At 42.9% G+C, this 20224-nt stretch overlaps 1 protein-coding gene and 1 long non-coding RNA gene across 2 annotated transcripts; one reads left to right on the top strand and one right to left on the bottom strand.

The window, feature by feature from the left end:
• Window positions 1-281: 281 nt before the first annotated feature.
• On the top strand, window positions 282-20216 carry LOC141576349 (uncharacterized). The gene is made up of 4 exons (XR_012504702.1): window positions 282-584; window positions 11208-11423; window positions 14054-14680; window positions 19701-20216. It is a non-coding gene; the product is annotated as an uncharacterized LOC141576349 (long non-coding RNA).
• On the bottom strand, window positions 4142-6858 carry H2BW2 (H2B.W histone 2). The gene has a single exon (XM_074359232.1). The coding sequence runs from the start codon at window positions 6821-6823 to the stop codon at window positions 6395-6397; it is 429 nt and encodes a 142-aa protein (XP_074215333.1). The 5' UTR covers window positions 6824-6858; the 3' UTR covers window positions 4142-6394.
• Window positions 20217-20224: the final 8 nt, after the last annotated feature.

The raw sequence follows: 20224 nt of genomic DNA, 5'->3' as shown, positions 1-20224 counted from the left end.
TTAGGTCCTTTCCTATGCAGACTCAAGAGCACAATCACCAGTATGATAGAGCTCTGATTTATCATGACGTCTGCTTCCTTGGTCCCTTGCTTCCTTCAACTGTCCCCTAAGCCATACTGCGTCTTGGGAACATCACTTTCCCAGAAGCAGCCCAGGCCCAGCACTTAGCTGGGCCCTGCACTGTGGTTTAAGGCAAAACAGGGGCTAGGGGAGTGGGCTTGACCTAATAAGTAACCTTTCTTTCAGCTGTTCCTATCTGAGTCTCCAACGCTCTGCACGCCTCAGATTTGAGGCACAGCTGTGCTGAGAAGGCAGCTGTGCTCAACCCCACTTGCTCCCAACAAGGGAAGTTCTGCATTCCAAGCATTCCTCTACCCCTGTTTCTTGACCACTCCAGGACCAACAACTGGAATGTAGTGAGAATGTCCTCCAAAGCTCACTTATAGTTTGTTTATTCCTTACTCCATCCTACTCCTCCCTGGTCGAACTCCACCCTCACTCAGGGGAGCTGCAGATCATGGCCCAACAGGTGTGTGAGCCTCGCAAAAAGCCCTGATGTGTGAGCCTGCTTGGCCTCTTCATAGGTAAGGGGATCGTACGTTCTCTTGTCCAATCCATGCAGACCCTTTGAAGAGTGAAAGGGCCACTGTGAATAATTGTGCTGGGACAACAGCAAAACCAGGGTGTGTGGATACCATTTAAGGGGAAAGAAGTGGGGAGAGAGTGAGGATATCTCTTGGGGCTTGGGAATTTGCAGAGCGCAAAGCTTAGTGGGAATATGAGAGTGCACCATCCTTTTCATGATTTGTTCTCTTCAGAGTTCTGGTGCCTTTGTTTTCTGGAGACAGTGTCGAGAGGCTGCATGAACAGGGGAAAGAGACACAGCATGGGGATAGTGTCTGTTTGGGTCCTGTAACTGCTGTGAGCTAGTGAGACGAGGCTTTACAGCACGAGTGATTAGGGACAGGATTGGCAGTCGGATTAGACCTGGGTTCACACTCTAGCCGTGTCCCTTACGTGCTGTGGTGCTTTGGGTAAGCGACTTGTCCTCTCTGAGCCCCAGGTTCCCCCTCTGTAGAATAGGACCTACAAGATTGTTGCGAGGATTCGGTGAGATAATACAGACAGAGGGCCCAAGGAATGGAGGCTATGATTATTCTCAGTGCTGAGATTCATGCTGTCAGGCAACTCGAGGGGTGGGGGTACGATTTGGTGCCCAACAGCTGTATGGACATGCTCTCCTGGCTGCCTTGGCCCGATCTGTTTGCTTAGGGCTGACAATGAGATAAGGGTGGATGACCTTTCCCTCCGGAGCCTCCCATTAGTGAGGCGGCAGAGATAACGCGGCTCTGAGTTGCGATGGGAAGTTGCTAGGAAGCAGTTGGGAAGTGCCTTGCTACCTTGCTGGCTTTGGGCATTGCTGACTCAGGGCTTTGTGGGCCAGCTGTTTCCACTATTAAATCACGGAGGCGGGAAAATGGGAACCGGTACAGGGATGTCTCTGCCATCTCTACAAGCCAAGGAGAGAGGCCTGGAACAGCTGCTTTCTTCACATGAGGCTGAAGGCAACAAAGAAGCTGACACCTTGATGTGGACTTCCAGCCTCCGCATGCAGGAGACATTAGTTTCGTGTTGTTCGAGAAAGCCAAGCTCTGGCATTTTGCACATCAGCAAAGTGTATATTTTGTAGGCAGCAAACAGAACAGTCTTAAGTGATCCCCATTAGAATCATACAGTCAATCAAGCAAAGAAACAAAGAGCAGCCAAATAATCGTACCTGATACCCGCTCAAGGCTGAGCATCCCAGCAAGGCACTTGCTTGTTCAGCCCAGGAAACCGGCTTGCACATCGGACCAATGGCTGTGGCTCTCCGGTGCCGGTCTCTCATTGGCTGACTCCGAGCCGAGTGGTGTTTGAGCTTCTCTGATTGGACCTCGAATCATCCGAGCCTCATAAGACGAAGGTTTGCGGTTTCAATAGCAGAACAGTAAAGCCTGGAAAAGAGTTGCAAGAGGTGTCCTGAACAAGTCTGCGTAGTACCTTTAGTTAGAAAATTAAGTTTCTTCCGGGTAGATTCGAGTCTGTAACAGAATTTTCTCCTTGAACTTTTTGATTTAGTTATTCGTTTGCTGTGTTCGGATCCAAGGCATAAGCGAATTCCATAATGTGGGTAGTGGAGAAAAGAGTTCGAACGGCATATATCGGTCCTATCAATACTGTGTCCCATGCGTTGATCTTTATAATTTGTTGATTAAGCTGCGATTCCTTTCACTCAAGTTCACCTTTGCATAAACAACAGCGTTAGATCGCGATTGTGCTCTGGGTGCCATGCTTTCCGATTCAGCCACTGAAGGGAATAATCACGATCCCACGTTCCCCGTCCCCATCTTCACACGCATACCCAAAATTCCATTTTTCTTTTACTTTCTCGATTTTATAGGTGCCACTCACCCTTGCGCCTTCAGTCTTCACTCTGCAGACCCATTATGCAGCATTTGTGCCGTGTTTCACTAACGCTCTTATTTCATTTCTGAATTTACAAACATACCCCCCTCAAAGCAAGATAACAGTAGCCTGATGTGTTAGATTTCTTAGAGTTACTTCTTACGTGATAAGATAGCTTAGGTAGCAGCATGCAAAAATGACTGGTGGTACATCTTAACGTCATATTGAAAAAAAAAAAAAAAACTTGGATTTTGAAGCCGCAACCATTAGCACGGTAGAAATTTAGTGATTTTTCTGCAGTTAGCTGCTTTCTAACTAATCCACACGTATTTCTCAGAAAATGCATTTGGCTCTGCAAGGTGTTTTGACTTCAGAAATTTAGAGTTGCTACACAAAAATGTAAGCTCTTCATTTTTCAGTTGATTTTAAAGACAACTTGTGCAGTAAGCTTTTTTTTTTTTTTTTTACCAATTCCTTTTATATGAATTTTTAAGTTTTCAGATTACAATAAGTTGTGAACCACATGAGGGGGCTTATTTGCCTTAATCCCGCTTCTCTTGACCTCAACAAGAGCTCTGGATGTAACATTGGCCCCCTTGAAGCTTGCAACCGTTTGCGAAATCTCCCTAGTGTCCTGTCCTGCACCCTATTTTATGCTTGAGCTCTGTCCAAGGTCGAATACTTTGTGTTTGGTCTCTCTGAGAAATGGGCCCAAGAAACGTATTTAATTTCCTAGTTCAAATAGCTATGTCTCCTTATCTGGTTGAGAGAGAGAGAGAGAGACATCGATTACAAGTTTGTACATCCTAGTCAAAAAGGTTATAACTGCATCTTATTTTTTTTTTAAATTTTTTTATTGAGTGATAGACATTTTACAATGTTGTGTCAAATTCTAGTGTAGAGCACAATTTTTCAGTTATACACGAACATATCTATATATATATAATATATATATATATATATATATATATATATATATATATATATATATATTCATTGTCACATTTTATTTCTTCGCTGTGAGTTACCACAAGATCTTGTATATATTTCCCTGAAGTATACAGTATACTTTTTTAATCGATTCTGCATTTTAAAATCTCAGTCTGTCTCTTCCCACCCCCCGCCCCTTTGGCAACCACAAGATTGTATTTTATGCCTAAGAGTCTCTTTCTGTTTTGTATTAATGTTTGTTTTCCTTTTTAGATTCCTCATATGAGCGATCTCATATGGTACTTTTCTTCCTATTTCTGTCTTACTTCACCTAACTACATCTTATTTTAAAGCCCAAATGAAACACTTAACCGTCATGATTAAATACTGGGCTTTTGGGCAAACCGTGATACATTTCAAAGGACTGAAATCCCACAGTGTGTCCTCTCTCCATAGATTCTGGAAGCTAGAAATCTGTTTAAGAAGAAAAGTAATAGAAAACCGGCAACTTCTTTGAAATTCAGCAATACATTTATAGAAAAATGATACCAATGAAAATGGAAAAGTAATCTTCATGGGCCATGAAGAAAAAACGATGGAAAAGAAAATATATGCATCCAAACATGAATATGAACATTCAAACCACTGGAGGGCAAAGTGGACATCTCACTTCTGATATTGCTCCTAATCCTTCTCGAAATTGATTCCAACGCTGAACAGAGGATCTGCCTGGATTCATGTCCTTAAATCCCCTGGGTTCAGTCTAAGTAAGGAATCAAAAAGAACAGGCAAATTGTCACAGACCCCTCCCCCTTAATCTCTAGGCTGATTTTTATAGAAAGGCAATGATGTGTTCAGTTCTGCTCACTGGACCACACTTTGAGCCAATGACTGTGGCTCACAGGCTGCCAGTCCCCCATTGTCTGGAACAGCAGAGCCAGGAGCTTGAGCTGCTCTCACTGGACACTCTTCAATGGATCTAAAATCGCCGGTCATGAAAAATGCGTGTTTTAAAATATCAAAAGATTGTCTGCCTGAGAAGAATTGACTGGCTACCTCTGAAAGGACTTGAAAAGTAATTTCAAACACCACGGACTTAGAAAAGTGAAATGTGTCTGAAAACTTGTGTTTTGCAATTTCTGTACTAAACACCAGTCCCCATTTGTATAGTTCAATGTATGCTTAAACTGGGATACTTTGAAAAATATAACAGGGGTAGTTGATGGCTGTGTCTGCTCCCTCGCTTCATCTATCTATTGCATATCACACACAAGATACTTCTGAAATTGTCCATAGTGCACTCGCGGGAGAAGGAGAAGAAAATGGGAAATGAAAGTGATACAAAGCTAATTTCAACCTTACAGAACGCTATAAATGCTGACCTAGAGAAAGCACTAAACGTGGGTTCAAGAAAAAGTTGGATTTCTGTAGTTTCTCTAGGTTTTAGCTCATGATTTGACTGAGAGTTACGTTCATCACAGCTTCGTACATCCAAATCAACGGGTACTGAAAAGTTTTTTTTTTTTAAACATATTTATTGAAGTATAGTTGTGCCAATATTATATATTTGTTTTGGATTTACAACATAGTGATTTAACAGTTTTATAGAAGACACTCTGTTTAAAATTTCTACAAAATAATGAAAATATTTCCCTGTGCTGTTCAGCTTTTCCTTGTTGTGCAATTACAAGGTGCAAAATGAGCCCTTTAAAATATGATGACACCCTGAGTTCTAATGAAAACCCACAGTAAGTTTCAAAGGATTGAAATCCCACAGTGGGTGCTCCCTCCACCAATGTACGAAGCTAGAAATTAAATTAAAAGGAAAGGAATTGGAAAATCACTGAGTACTTTGAAATTCAGCAACATACCTACAGAGAAACGAAAGAAAAAGAAGACAATGCACCAGGAAGAAAACATAATGCATATTAAATTAAATTAATATCATCATAGGCATTAACACTGAAATCACCTGAGGTCGAGGAAGGAGGCATCTTAGTTCGCTTAATTGGCCGACATCCCCCTCTTATTTTGATGCCAGGAGATAGAGACATGTCTCACTACCAGATCGGGAGGCCTAGACTTAAATCCCCATGGTTAAATGCAAGTCGTTGAAGGAAAACCTTCAGGGACACTATCACACCTGCTTCTCCCTCAATCTGCAGGCCGAGTATCACAGGGAGCCTCTTATAATTTCGGTCCTGGTCACCCCACCACACTTTGGGCCAATTGCTGTGCCCCCAAGGGGTGCGAGTCCCTCACTGGCTGCTGCTAGTGGAGACTGTGGTTGCAGCTGGTCTCATCGGACGCTCCCAGCATCTGTGCAAAATTGCACTTCAGTGAAGACTCTGGCTTCAAAAGTGAAAAGTTATGGGTGCAAAAAAATAGCATCAGATCATTATAAATTAGGTAGAAGAGAAATTTCCATAGGTATGGCGCTTGAGTCACCCAGTGAGTCTAGAAAATTTGCTTTATCTCTTTTTACGCTGTGTTTGGGTCCTATTGTTTCACGTATTGAATGGCATTGAGATTTGAAGTATGTTGAAGGAGTGTGAATGGGCAAGTTTGATTTTTATATCTGCTACCGAACTTTCTCTGTCCCTATTTCACACATTAAAAATCCTGGATGATACTGCTACATCCACGGGGAAGAATGACAACCTAAAAAGGCAAATTAAATTGTTAGGGAGATAACTTTGGCAGTAAAGATCCCTAAAAAGGCTGACCTAGAGATATAACTAATAGAAATGACCATTTAGGAAGGGAGGACGTGCAGTATGATTAAGAAAAATGCACGGGTTTCCATGGAACCCATGGCTCTACAGACGTACACTCAAGTGGAGTTGATAAGGTTCATAATGTTTCCCTCAGGGAAGAAACGCTTTAAGGATGAATAGAGTGGCACAGGTCGACAAACCAGAGTGGCTCGGACTTTTCAGTGCTACAGGTCTTTTCCCGCCAAGTGAGTGGCTCTGAAAAGAGCCTTTGGCTTGCGATGCTCAGGTGGTCCTGAGGCAGCTCATTCGCACAAGATGTACTTGATGAGAGCGTTAGTGCCCTTGGACACGGCAAACTTGCCGATCTTCCCAGGCAGCAGCAGGCACACCGAGGTCTGGATGTCTTCGTAGGTGATGGTGACGCGCTTTTTGGAGCGGGCCAGGCGCGCGGCCTCGCTGGCGATGCGCTCGAAGATGTCCTTAACGATCGAATCCATGACGCTCACGGCCTCCTGCGAGAGGCTCAGGCCTGTGTGCACCCGCTTCAGCACCCTGCGGAAGTAAGTGGCGAAACTGGCGAAGTCGTCTGCTGGGCGGCGGCGGCGGCGTTGGCGGCGCACGGGTGTCTTCTGCTTCGGCGTCTTCTGCTCTGGGCTCTTGCACTCGGCTTCTTTGGGCTCCCCGGTGTCCACGATCTCCTCCGAAGTGTGGGCGGACCGCGGCTCAGCCATGTCGGAGTGTCTCGCCTCCCCCACAGCTCAGAAGGAAGGGCAACAGCAGCTGCGAGGACCGGTTTATCAAGCCTGCCTTGCCTGACGTCACGGCCAATCTGCAGATCTGATTGGATAGGATGCGGGGCAGGGAGCCGTGTCGCTAAGGCAGGCCATGTCACGTGTCCTTGGTTGCCCCGCGGCTTGGCCGCACATCAACCAATCCGAGTGGCAATCTGGTGACCTTTAAACTTTCCGTGACCCCCACCAGGTGACCTGTAAACTTTCCACGACCTCCACCAGAAAAGCTTTGCAACACGCAAGTTCATGTCGAAAAATGACATCCGTTCCCCTCAGCTGCTTTATGCCTGCCAGTTATCCGCGAGAACTTTACAGAGAGGTCAAACCCACGTCTCCTACGCGGACGGAAAATCACTTTGATCTCCCTGAGAGGGTCTGACCTCCGCAACCCAAGTGCGTGACGCCTCAGAATGACTGGCCCCCTGGGGGCCATTTGACTTGCACCCAGAACCTGCTCTCTCGGCGGCTGAGTGCGCGGCGGTGGCTTGAGGAGGAGCTGTCCGACTCGGTGAGCGGAGGGCGCCTCAAACTCGTAGACACGACTGACCAGCTCTTACCTGCAATTCTTATCAAAACCTTCAGTGAATCAGAAGAAAGAGAACGGCAAAACCGCATTCTCCACAGACGGAACCCTACAAAAGTGGGATACCTGTACAGAAATATTAAAAATATTTAGTATTTGCCAAATTTTTAATCGTTTTGTAAACATTCCCTACGTTCCCCCCAAATACCACACGTAGTTGATTTGCTGAAAAAACTATGAGCTCTCAGTTGAAAGGAGCTATTTTTGTAATTCCTTAGAAACCTTTAGAGTGAGAGGAAAATAGTCAATTAAAGGGAACTTTTTAAAAAATTAAAAATATATTCCTTTCAAAAATCAGTAAGAATTCAAGCAAAACACATCTTTAACGTCTTTATAGAGAAATAAATTACAGATATTGAACCAAAGAGGACTTAGGAATAACTGAAGAACTAGAAGTCTTCAATGAGCTATGATCCTAATGCTCATGCTCCCAAGTGTCCTGTGGGACCTTCAAGAAATGAACGGTTAATTCTACCTCTAATAAGGTAGCTCCCGTCATGAAAGGAAAGATTCTGTTTTTTATTACTAGAAACTATTATATGAAGACAAAACCATGGAAGAAAGTTTGCAACAGGGAATTATTTGGACTGTGATGACGATGATAATGTGAACCCTAACGTTTTCGGAGGACGCCCTTGTGGTTACAAATTCTTAAGCAGATATTTTCCCTCACCCAAAATCAAGGACATGGAGTAGAATTCTTTGGGGATGGGGGGGGGGGCATCTGCCTTTTCCATTAAGAAATGTCCTGTTTTTCATTAACGGTGCAGTCATTCTAGTAACTACATTTATTAAAGGTCTCAGTGGACTACTAATTTCTGTCACTTTTCACGCATAGCTGAGCGTTTTAATGAATATATATGAATACTTTTGTCAAGTTATTTTTCATGTTTTAAATGGAAAATGTTCTCATTTTCTTTTCCATTTATTGAGCAAATTAGAAGGGCAAGTGACCCTTTAAACTACTCTGCAACCTAAGAGACAACTGACCCTCATACTGGTGCCCTGGAGGTACCCCTCCATGGGTGTGTCCAGCAGGACAGGCAGACTTTTTACTTGTCGGCTCAGAACTCTCAAGCAGCAAGGCAGAAGTTATGTGTCCTCTTAAGGATTAGTTCTGTAATGGACATAACGTCACTTCTCCCATACTCCATTGATCAAAGACATTACAGGTCTACCAGAGTCAAAAAGAGGGGAAAACAGACAGGACTTTTCCGTTGGAGAAGCGTCCAGGAACAAGCAGCCTTTGTGAAGTCAATGAAAGGCATCATACAACACATGCTTCTCGAGATGCTGCTGGGTGCTACACACATGATATATCCGTAGCACAAAGTCCTGGTATCCTTGCACCTCAGTGTTAATCTAAGGAATACTTTCCCACTTTATTCACTGCTATATGGGTGACCGCAGGCATGCAGTGAATCCCTATAATCCAGGGCAGAGTTTTCACTCTAGTGGCATGAGTTTTCTGACCATTGTAGGCATTCCCTCCCACCCCTGGGTCCCTGGACATAGAGACACCGACATACAGATGGACAGAAAGGAGAATGTATCAAATGAGTAAATGTTAAAACAAACTCTACCAGAAACTGATCTCAATATCAGATTTATTTTGATTTCCACATTAATGATCTTATCTCCAAACAAGATTATATCTGAGGTACTGGGGGTTAGGACTTCAATATAAGAACTTCAGGAGGGCACAATTCAACTTATATGTAATATGAAACCTGAACTGTGGATCAGCACATATGCTGCCTCTTCCATCATATTGATTATTCCAATTTGGAATATGGATTGTTCCATATTTCCAATTAAGAGAAAAAAGGTGACCTCATTCATCCTCTTTGTACTCAGACTATGCATTGCTTAATTTATTAATAATTTTTTTTCATTTCTAGCTTCCTACCTCTGTGAAGAGGGAAGGTAACTCTGTGATTTCAATTCTTAGAAATGGTTGATGATTTTCTTTAAACCCCTAATTAGTTCAATATTTTAAAGAATGGTCTTTGTACTTTTAAATTAATTTGTAATCTCCCCTGTGAAGAATATCACTTTGAGCCAAACATAGAGACACAGTCTGGATAATCTGCAAAATCACAACTTTCCTTGAGCCCATCAGAAGAGGGATAGGAAAGTCTAAGAGAGGCAAATCTATTTATCTTTGGCAGGACTGCACTAACTCAAGAGAAAGGGTGTGGGCAGGGCAGGGTACTAAAATTGCTTTACTAAGTAGTGCAGGCATGAAGGAAAGCAATTCCTGATCCAGGACTGTGTACAAACCTGTTTGTTTCTTGTTCTGTCCAATGTGGAAGATCTCTGATGAGCTACTATACTTCAGAGTTCTCCTTGGGATCATTAGAGTAAGGATTTAGGATAAATTCACTCTCCTCATGAGGGTCATTAGCTAAAATTATTCTGAAATATTAGAAAAATGTCACTAAAGAATTTGAAAAAAAAAAAAAAAGATTTTCTTCCCAAGGAGACTAGGAAAAATGATCGTGAAATCAACTACAAGTAAATCCCTCTGAATAGTCCTCCGAGATTGCCATACAGATAGGGAACAAAACTTTGAGAGCCAAAGGCTCTTTGGAAATCATGCTCATTTTCAAAGATGGAACTGTGAACCAATTTGAATGCACAGCATTTCATAAGTCCTTTCATTTCCATCATGCTCATTACTGCTATTTCAAAATCCCAGTGTTTGTCCATATGACGTACACATGTTTTGCCAACCTGGATCTTGCCTACTAGTCTCCTGCATATTGTTTTATGTGAGAACTTATTTTTAAGAAAATGAGTCCTTTAGGACATTTTTATAGTTTTTGTGTGTGTTTTGCACCTAAAATTTCAGAAACCGAATAAAAGCATTAGTGAAACAACATTTAAAATGTACCATACAGACAGCGAAGACTGGGAGTGCAGGGGTGAATGACTGATATGAAATCTAGGAGAGAGAGAGGAAAATGAGTTTTGATGTGAAGACTGGAAGCTGAAGTGAGTACATTTGATCATTTACTCAGAAGGTGATTGAAGGTAAAGGGGACCTGATGAGCAATTATTCTCTAACGGTATGGTTAACAGTAAAGACTAATTGAAGCAAGGTTCAAACTTCCAATTTTAAAACAAAGAAGTCCCAGGGATCTAACATACGACATAGTGGCTGCAGTTAAATACTGTATTGTATATGTGAGTGTTGCTAAGAAAGCAGTTCTTAAAAGTTCTCATGAGAGGAAAAAAAAATTTGCATAATGGGTCTGGAGAGTGAAGACCGAGGGCGCAAGGGTGAGTGGCACCTATAAAATCGAGAAAGTAAAGGAAAAATGGAATTTTGGGTATGCGTGTAAAGATGCGGACGGGGAACGCGGGATCGTGATTATTCCCTTCAGTGGTGAATCGAAAAGCAGGGCACCCAGAGCGCAATCGCGATCTAACGCTGTTGTTTATGCAAAGGTGAACTTGAGCGAAAGGAATCGCAGCTTAATCAACAAATTATAAAGATCAACGCATGGGACACAGTATTGATAGGACCGATATATGCCATTCGAACTCTTTTCTCCACTACCTAAATTATGGAATTCGCTTATGGCTTGGATCCGAACACAGCAAACGAATAACTAAATCAAAAAGTTCAAGGAGAAAATTCTGTTACAGACTCGAATCTACCCGGAAGAAACTTAACTTTCTAACTGAAGGTACCAGGCCGACTTGTTCAGGACACCTCTTGCAACTCTTTTCCAGGCTTTACTCTTCCGCTATTGAAACCGCAAACCTTCGTGATATGAGGCTCGGATGATGCGAGGTCCAATCAGAGAAGCTCAAACACCATCGGCTCGGAGTCAGCCAATGAGAGACCGGCACCGGAGAGCCACAGCCATTGGTCCGATGTGCAAGCCGGTTTCCTGGGCTGAACAAGCAAGCGCCTTGCTGGGATGCTCAGCCTTGAGCGGGTATCAGGTACGATTATTTGGCTGCTCTTTGTTTCTTTGCTTGATTGACTGTATGATTCTAATGGGGATCACTTAAGACTGTTCTGTTTGCTGCCTACAAAATATACACTTTGCCGATGTGCAAAATGCCAGAGCTTGGCTTTCTCGAACAACACGAAACTAATGTCTCCTGCATGCGGAGGCTGGAAGTCCACATCAAGGTGTCAGCTTCTTTGTTGCCTTCAGCCTCATGTGAAGAAAGCAGCTGTTCCAGGCCTCTCTCCTTGGCTTGTAGACACGGCAGAGACCTCCCTGTACTGGTTCCTATTTTCCCCCCTCCGTGCGAGTCTCGGTGTCCCCATTGCCCCTTTATATATGGGCACAAGTCATTTTGCATTAGGGCCCATGTAATGAGTATATGTTCCCTTGATTCCGCCAATAAAGATCCTATCTCCATAGCAGATCGTGTATGAGGTCGTAAGGTTTAGGACTTCAGCGTGTGAGTTTTAGGGGAAAAGAATTCAACCCACAGGAGATACGAATTTTGAGTGAGCGGATCTCCTGATTCTTCCAGTATAAGAGGACACTGATTCTTCTCACACTTAAATGCTGGTGTCGTGTTCACTAGGAGGAGTAGTTCCAGGTTTAAAGCCTTGCAACACATATAAGCATAGACTATGGACGGGAAGTCCTACTTGAAGAGATTTTCTGATTCATCAAAGCCTCCAATTCCCTGAGCAATCCAGAAAGTTTTGAGTTTTTTAAATAGTGTACCATGTTTTAGCTATTGCTGCCTGGTAAACCACCTCAAAACTTAGTGGATTAAAGCAGCATGTATTACTTACCATGTACCTCTGTGCCATCTGAATGCTCCTCCTGATCTTGGTGGTGTTTGTGTGAATTCTCATGTAGCCTTCCTCTCTTTCTTCATGGCCCCTGGTACGGTTCATATCACACCACTTCAAAATAAACAGTTTACAGGTCTCTTCTCTGTGTGTCAATACCGATGTTGGCTCATAAGCCATGCTTTTACATACTCATAAAGAAAAAAGGGAGAGGACACTGGTGACTACTCATGGGAAAATAAGGTGACCCTTCTCATGCAATTTACCTCAGTTATTTGAACAGTGAATAATTTTATTCATTTTTTTAACAAAATTCCTGACTTTCCATCTTTGTGAAGAGAGAACATGCTCTTCCATTTTTCCCTATGAATGCACTATTTTTGCTGCAAACACCAATATTTATTCAGTTTTATTTCCTCTTCCTTTCACAGTTTTTAAAGCGGGTGTAAATGTCCCTATTGATTAGGCTGGAGAGCCCTGAAAAGGATGTGACTCTCAGCCAAGCCATGAGACAAAATATGGACAAACTACAGAAATCAAAACTTTTCTTCAGGACCTGAGAGGAGGGACAGCACCATCTAGGAGAGACAAAAGAGAAAGCCTACTTAAACATTTCCAGAACCCCACAGGCTCAGGAAAAAAGAGAGAGCAAGCAAGGCAGGACATGAGAGAGAAACGAAATACTCTGATTTCTGTGCCTCTGGAGGTGGGAGGCAAATTGCCTGATGGAGGAGGCCTGGAAAGCTCTTCTTGTTTTCCCAACCAATGTAGGAGAACTCTGATGGGCCATTACCCCTGAAGAACTGTCTTTGGGATCCTTAGCCTAAGAGTTTGGAAGAAATGAACCTTTGAATGGAATAGTAATTATTTTTATTCTTGAAGATCAGAAACATCTCATGAAAATATTTGGCAAAAGGAATTTGATTCCCAAAGAGACTAGGAAAAACTACCACCCAATCACCTGCAAGTAACTCAGTTTGTGTGGTGACTTGGGAACTAAAGTTTGGATGAGAAGAGCTCTTGGTAAAGCTCTGTGCATTTTCAAAGACAGCATTATGGGCCAGTTTGAAAACACAGCACTTTGAGTAAGTCGTTTATTTTCTATCACACTCAGCGTTGCAACTTCAAATTGACAGTGTTTGCACGTGTGACATAGAGAAATCTTTCTCGAACTCGTTCTTGCACACTAGTCTCATACACACTGACTTCTGTGAGTAGTCATTTCAGGAAACTTACAACACTAAGATATCTTTAATTGTGCTTGGAGGTTGTGCACCTGTAAATTCAGAAATCAAACAGGAGCAGTATTAAACAATGTTCAAGATGCACCGTGACTGGGTTGTGAAGACTGGGAGCTCAAGGGCGACTGACGCCCTGGGAATCGAAGGAAGACAGGAACGACGGGGTCTGATGTTGAAGAGGATGAGGCCAAATAAGTACATGTGCTTACTCACTTCAGAAAGTGATTAAGGGGAAAGGGCACCTAGTGAGCAGTCATGATCTAACAGGGTGCTTTACTGTAGTGTCAAACTAAGGGAAAGGGCTTATGGCTTAAATAGCAAATGATAATCATCAACTCAGAGAAAAGAGAAGCAATAGGACAAAGGTACCCCATTCAAGCTTCTTCAACATTACTCGTGTCGTGGAAATCATTTGCAGACATAAGCGAGGACCCAAACACAGTACTGAAATCATTAAACCGAACTGTTCAGGAAACAGTACCTACCCAAGGTGGGGGGAAATGAAGGTACTAGTCTGACTGGGTCAGATTTATCCTTTGGTTTTTTTTTTTTTTTTTTTTTTTTCTCTCCAGAGCACGGTCTCTTGTGTTTGAACACGGAAAGCTTCACGACTTGCAACTCAGCATCGTGGGGACGCTGGATGCATCCAGAGCAGCCCAAGCGTCAATCTGGACCGGCTCAGCCAAAGAAAACCCTGCTACCCCTGAGGCACGGCCATTGACTGAAAGTGTCAACAGTTGTCCTGGGCTGAATCAAAAGGAATCTTTATTCTATGTTCAGCCTGGGAGATTGCGGGGTGGGTTAGGGATGGGATACCTTGCCCTTCAAGATTATTAAAACAATTTCCTTGAGTTTTAGTGGGATGTACACCAGAGCTTTGACTGGTAGCATTCTTTGATGTTTAAAAACATTTTTATGGGGAGAAAACAAATCCAAATTTCAATTCTATTTGAAGGTATGATTTTAGCGCAATTTCTTCCAGGAAATATGAATTTTGCTTAACTACACTGCATTTCATCACGTTCCTAAACTGTTGTATCTGTTAGTTCTTTCCTTAGGTCAACCTTTAAGGGGGTGTTTTTGTTACAGAAACCTGAATCCCATCCAGAGACCAAGCGACACTCGGAGGGTTGGAGAACTCTGGTTTATTATGCTGGCGGACCCAGAGGAGTTAACACTCCCGGCTCTGGACCACGTCTGTAGGTTTACACAGGCTTTTATATGGTTTTTGGTTTCGATTAAACTCATGCCATATGCAAATGAGGTGTTAGAAATGGACCAACCAGGAGTGGGCTTTTGGGAACCAAAGGGATTTTGGGGGTAAGTTTCATTTACCTAGAAGCAAGCCGTTTTATAGAAGCGCAAACGTGGTAAGGCAATGGCCCTGCCTGGGAGGTCTTGCAGGCCCCTTTGTGGGTTTTGCCCCTTTATTTTCTTTTGCTGATACCTTTTACACTCTGATTCTCTCACGAGGGTACAGTGGCTTTTTCCACAAGTCCTTTTTTCTCAGATGGTCACACGGTGCAGAAGCACGTATGTGAATCCCTCTGGATTCTGTTGGGCCGTATATTAAGGAGATTTTCAAATGCCTAAAGTAATGTCAATCTACTCTCCACTTTTCAGAAAAGTTATTTTTCATTTCATTTTGTAGTCTATGTTAACATGATGTAATGAGTTTTTATTATATTTTTAAATGATTTTTAAAAAAAGAATGAACATTTCAGTTGTAATGTTTTGTAGAAGAAATATTGGCAGATATAATGCACGTAAAAGATCTTTGGGTCCTAACATATGGTGAAAAAGATAGAACACGAATATAGGTATGTTCATGTATGACTGAAGTATTACGCTGCGCACCAGAAATTGACACAACATTGTAAACTGACTATACTTCACTAAATATATAGAGACAGATATATACAACTATATATACACACACAAAAAAAGATCTTTGGGTCCCTATTGATTTTTAGATGTGTAAAGTTGTCTTGAGGCCAAAAAGGGTTCTAGATTTTTAGGGATTTGTGGTGCCAGTAGAGGAATTGAAAATAGCCTCCTTTTCAGTGGTTTTAAGCTTTTTCAAACTCACTATCTAATATTCAGCAAGACTTGGAAATCATAGTGTCGATAGGAAGCTTTCCCATCATCTTCCTCACTCTAATAAGAATGACAGTAGCATTGCATCAACAAACGCGATCTAGAGCTTTCATTTGTGGCCTTTGTGTTCCCAATAACATCTTTGATTTCTGAGCATTTTAGGCAACATGACATATATCAAATATTCACTTAAGCCATCTTAGCAACTTTCGAAATTAACATGATTTTTAATGTTTCGTTTGCTCATATAAATCACAGTAATAGATTTTCCACTATTAGATCACGCTAGAATTCTGGGAAGCAAATCCCTTCCTCCTGGGTAGGTTTCCTTGGCCATTATTTAGGTCCTTTCCTATGCAGACTCAAGAGCACAATCACCAGTATGATAGAGCTCTGATTTATCATGACGTCTGCTTCCTTGGTCCCTTGCTTCCTTCAACTGTCCCCTAAGCCATACTGCGTCTTGGGAGCGTCACTTTCCCAGAAGCAGCCCAGGCCCAGCACTTAGCTGGGCCCTGCACTGTGGTTTAAGGCAAAACAGGGGCTAGGGGAGTGGGCTTGACCTAATAAGTAACCTTTCTTTCAGCTGTTCCTATCTGAGTCTCCAACGCTCTGCACGCCTCAGATTTGAGGCACAGCTGTGCTGAGAAGGCAGCTGTGCTCAACCCCACTTGCTCCCAACAAGGGAAGTTCTGCATTCCAAGCATTCCTCTACCCCTGTTTCTTGACCACTCCAGGACCAACAACTGGAATGTAGTGAGAATGTCCTCCAAAGCTCACTTATAGTTTGTTTATTCCTTACTCCATCCTACTCCTCCCTGGTCGAACTCCACCCTCACTCAGGGGAGCTGCAGATCATGGCCCAACAGGTGTGTGAGCCTCGCAAAAAGCCCTGATGTGTGAGCCTGCTTGGCCTCTTCATAGGTAAGGGGATCGTACGTTCTCTTGTCCAATCCATGCAGACCCTTTGAAGAGTGAAAGGGCCACTGTGAATAATTGTGCTGGGACAACAGCAAAACCAGGATGTGTGGATACCATTTAAGGGGAAAAGAAGTGGGGAGAGAGTGAGGATATCTCTTGGGGCTTGGGAATTTGCAGAGCGCAAAGCTTAGTGGGAATATGAGAGTGCACCATCCTTTTCATGATTTGTTCTCTTCAGAGTTCTGGTGCCTTTGTTTTCTGGAGACAGTGTCGAGAGGCTGCATGAACAGGGGAAAGAGACACAGCATGGGGATAGTGTCTGTTTGGGTCCTGTAACTGCTGTGAGCTAGTGAGACGAGGCTTTACAGCACGAGTGATTAGGGACAGGATTGGCAGTCGGATTAGACCTGGGTTCACACTCTAGCCGTGTCCCTTACGTGCTGTGGTGCTTTGGGTAAGCGACTTGTCCTCTCTGAGCCCCAGGTTCCCCCTCTGTAGAATAGGACCTACAAGATTGTTGCGAGGATTCGGTGAGATAATACAGACAGAGGGCCCAAGGAATGGAGGCTATGATTATTCTCAGTGCTGAGATTCATGCTGTCAGGCAACTCGAGGGGTGGGGGTACGATTTGGTGCCCAACAGCTGTATGGACATGCTCTCCTGGCTGCCTTGGCCCGATCTGTTTGCTTAGGGCTGACAATGAGATAAGGGTGGATGACCTTTCCCTCCGGAGCCTCCCATTAGTGAGGCGGCAGAGATAACGCGGCTCTGAGTTGCGATGGGAAGTTGCTAGGAAGCAGTTGGGAAGTGCCTTGCTACCTTGCTGGCTTTGGGCATTGCTGACTCAGGGCTTTGTGGGCCAGCTGTTTCCACTATTAAATCACGGAGGCGGGAAAATGGGAACCGGTACAGGGATGTCTCTGCCATCTCTACAAGCCAAGGAGAGAGGCCTGGAACAGCTGCTTTCTTCACATGAGGCTGAAGGCAACAAAGAAGCTGACACCTTGATGTGGACTTCCAGCCTCCGCATGCAGGAGACATTAGTTTCGTGTTGTTCGAGAAAGCCAAGCTCTGGCATTTTGCACATCAGCAAAGTGTATATTTTGTAGGCAGCAAACAGAACAGTCTTAAGTGATCCCCATTAGAATCATACAGTCAATCAAGCAAAGAAACAAAGAGCAGCCAAATAATCGTACCTGATACCCGCTCAAGGCTGAGCATCCCAGCAAGGCACTTGCTTGTTCAGCCCAGGAAACCGGCTTGCACATCGGACCAATGGCTGTGGCTCTCCGGTGCCGGTCTCTCATTGGCTGACTCCGAGCCGATGGTGTTTGAGCTTCTCTGATTGGACCTCGAATCATCCGAGCCTCATAAGACGAAGGTTTGCGGTTTCAATAGCAGAACAGTAAAGCCTGGAAAAGAGTTGCAAGAGGTGTCCTGAACAAGTCTGCGTAGTACCTTTAGTTAGAAAATTAAGTTTCTTCCGGGTAGATTCGAGTCTGTAACAGAATTTTCTCCTTGAACTTTTTGATTTAGTTATTCGTTTGCTGTGTTCGGATCCAAGGCATAAGCGAATTCCATAATGTGGGTAGTGGAGAAAAGAGTTCGAATGGAATATATCGGTCCTATCAATACTGTGTCCCATGCGTTGATCTTTATAATTTGTTGATTAAGCTGCGATTCCTTTCACTCAAGTTCACCTTTGCATAAACAACAGCGTTAGATCGCGATTGTGCTCTGGGTGCCATGCTTTCCGATTCAGCCACTGAAGGGAATAATCACGATCCCACGTTCCCCGTCCCCATCTTCACACGCATACCCAAAATTCCATTTTTCTTTTACTTTCTCGATTTTATAGGTGCCACTCACCCTTGCGCCTTCAGTCTTCACTCTGCAGACCCATTATGCAGCATTTGTGCCGTGTTTTACTAACGCTCTTATTTCATTTCTGAATTTACAAACATACCCCCCTCAAAGCAAGATAACAGTAGCCTGATGTGTTAGATTTCTTAGAGTTACTTCTTACGTGATAAGATAGCTTAGGTAGCAGCATGCAAAAATGACTGGTGGTACATCTTAACGTCATATTGAAAAAAAAAAAAAAAACTTGGATTTTGAAGCCGCAACCATTAGCACGGTAGAAATTTAGTGATTTTTCTGCAGTTAGCTGCTTTCTAACTAATCCACACGTATTTCTCAGAAAATGCATTTGGCTCTGCAAGGTGTTTTGACTTCAGAATTTTAGAGTTGCTACACAAAAATGTAAGCTCTTCATTTTTCAGTTGATTTTAAAGACAACTTGTGCAGTAAGCTTTTTTTTTTTTTTTACCAATTCCTTTTATATGAATTTTTAAGTTTTCAGATTACAATAAGTTGTGAACCACATGAGGGGGCTTATTTGCCTTAATCCCGCTTCTCTTGACCTCAACAAGAGCTCTGGATGTAACATTGGCCCCCTTGAAGCTTGCAACCGTTTGTGAAATCTCCCTAGTGTCCTGTCCTGCACCCTATTTTATGCTTGAGCTCTGTCCAAGGTCGAATACTTTGTGTTTGGTCTCTCTGAGAAATGGGCCCAAGAAACGTATTGAATTTCCTAGTTCAAATAGCTATGTCTCCTTATCTGGTTGAGAGAGAGAGACATCGATTACAAGTTTGTACATCCTAGTCAAAAAGGTTATAACTGCATCTTATTTTTTTTTTACATTTTTTTATTGAGTGATAGACATTTTACAATGTTGTGTCAAATTCTAGTGTAGAGCACAATTTTTCAGTTATACACGAACATACATATATATATATATATATATTCATTGTCATATTTTATTTCTTCGCTGTGAGTTACCACAAGATCTTGTATATATTTCCCTGAAGTATACAGTATACTTTTTTAATCGATTCTGCATTTTAAAATCTCAGTCTGTCCCTTCCCACCCCCCGCCCCTTTGGCAACCACAAGATTGTATTTTATGCCTAAGAGTCTCTTTCTGTTTTGTATTAATGTTTGTTTTCCTTTTTAGATTCCTCATATGAGCGATCTCATATGGTACTTTTCTTCCTCTTTCTGTCTTACTTCACCTAACTACATCTTATTTTAAAGCCCAAATGAAACACTTAACCGTCATGATTAAATACTGGGCTTTTGGGCAAACCGTGATACATTTCAAAGGACTGAAATCCCACAGTGTGTCCTCTCTCCATAGATTCTGGAAGCTAGAAATCTGTTTAAGAAGAAAAGTAATAGAAAACCGGCAACTTCTTTGAAATTCAGCAATACATTTATAGAAAAATGATACCAATGAAAATGGAAAAGTAATCTTCATGGGCCATGAAGAAAAAACGATGGAAAAGAAAATATATGCATCCAAACATGAATATGAACATTCAAACCACTGGAGGGCAAAGTGGACATCTCACTTCTGATATTGCTCCTAATCCTTCTCGAAATTGATTCCAACGCTGAACAGAGGATCTGCCTGGATTCACGTCCTTAAATCCCCTGGGTTCAGTCTAAGTAAGGAATCAAAAAGAACAGGCAAATTGTCACAGACCCCTCCCCCTTAATCTCTAGGCTGATTTTTATAGAAAGGCAATGATGTGTTCAGTTCTGCTCACTGGACCACACTTTGAGCCAATGACTGTGGCTCACAGGCTGCCAGTCCCCCATTGTCTGGAACAGCAGAGCCAGGAGCTTGAGCTGCTCTCACTGGACACTCTTCAATGGATC

The sequence above is a fragment of the Camelus bactrianus genome, chromosome X, assembly GCF_048773025.1.
Source record: "Camelus bactrianus isolate YW-2024 breed Bactrian camel chromosome X, ASM4877302v1, whole genome shotgun sequence".
NCBI lineage: Eukaryota > Metazoa > Chordata > Mammalia > Artiodactyla > Camelidae > Camelus > Camelus bactrianus.
Note: the sequence above shows the minus strand (reverse complement) of the source record. Positions and strands in the feature narration are given on the sequence as shown.

Coding starts and splice junctions, on each gene's coding strand:
- H2BW2 (XM_074359232.1), bottom strand. CDS start 6,823: ATGGCTGAGCCGCGGTCCGCCCACACTTCGGAGGAGATCGTGGACACC.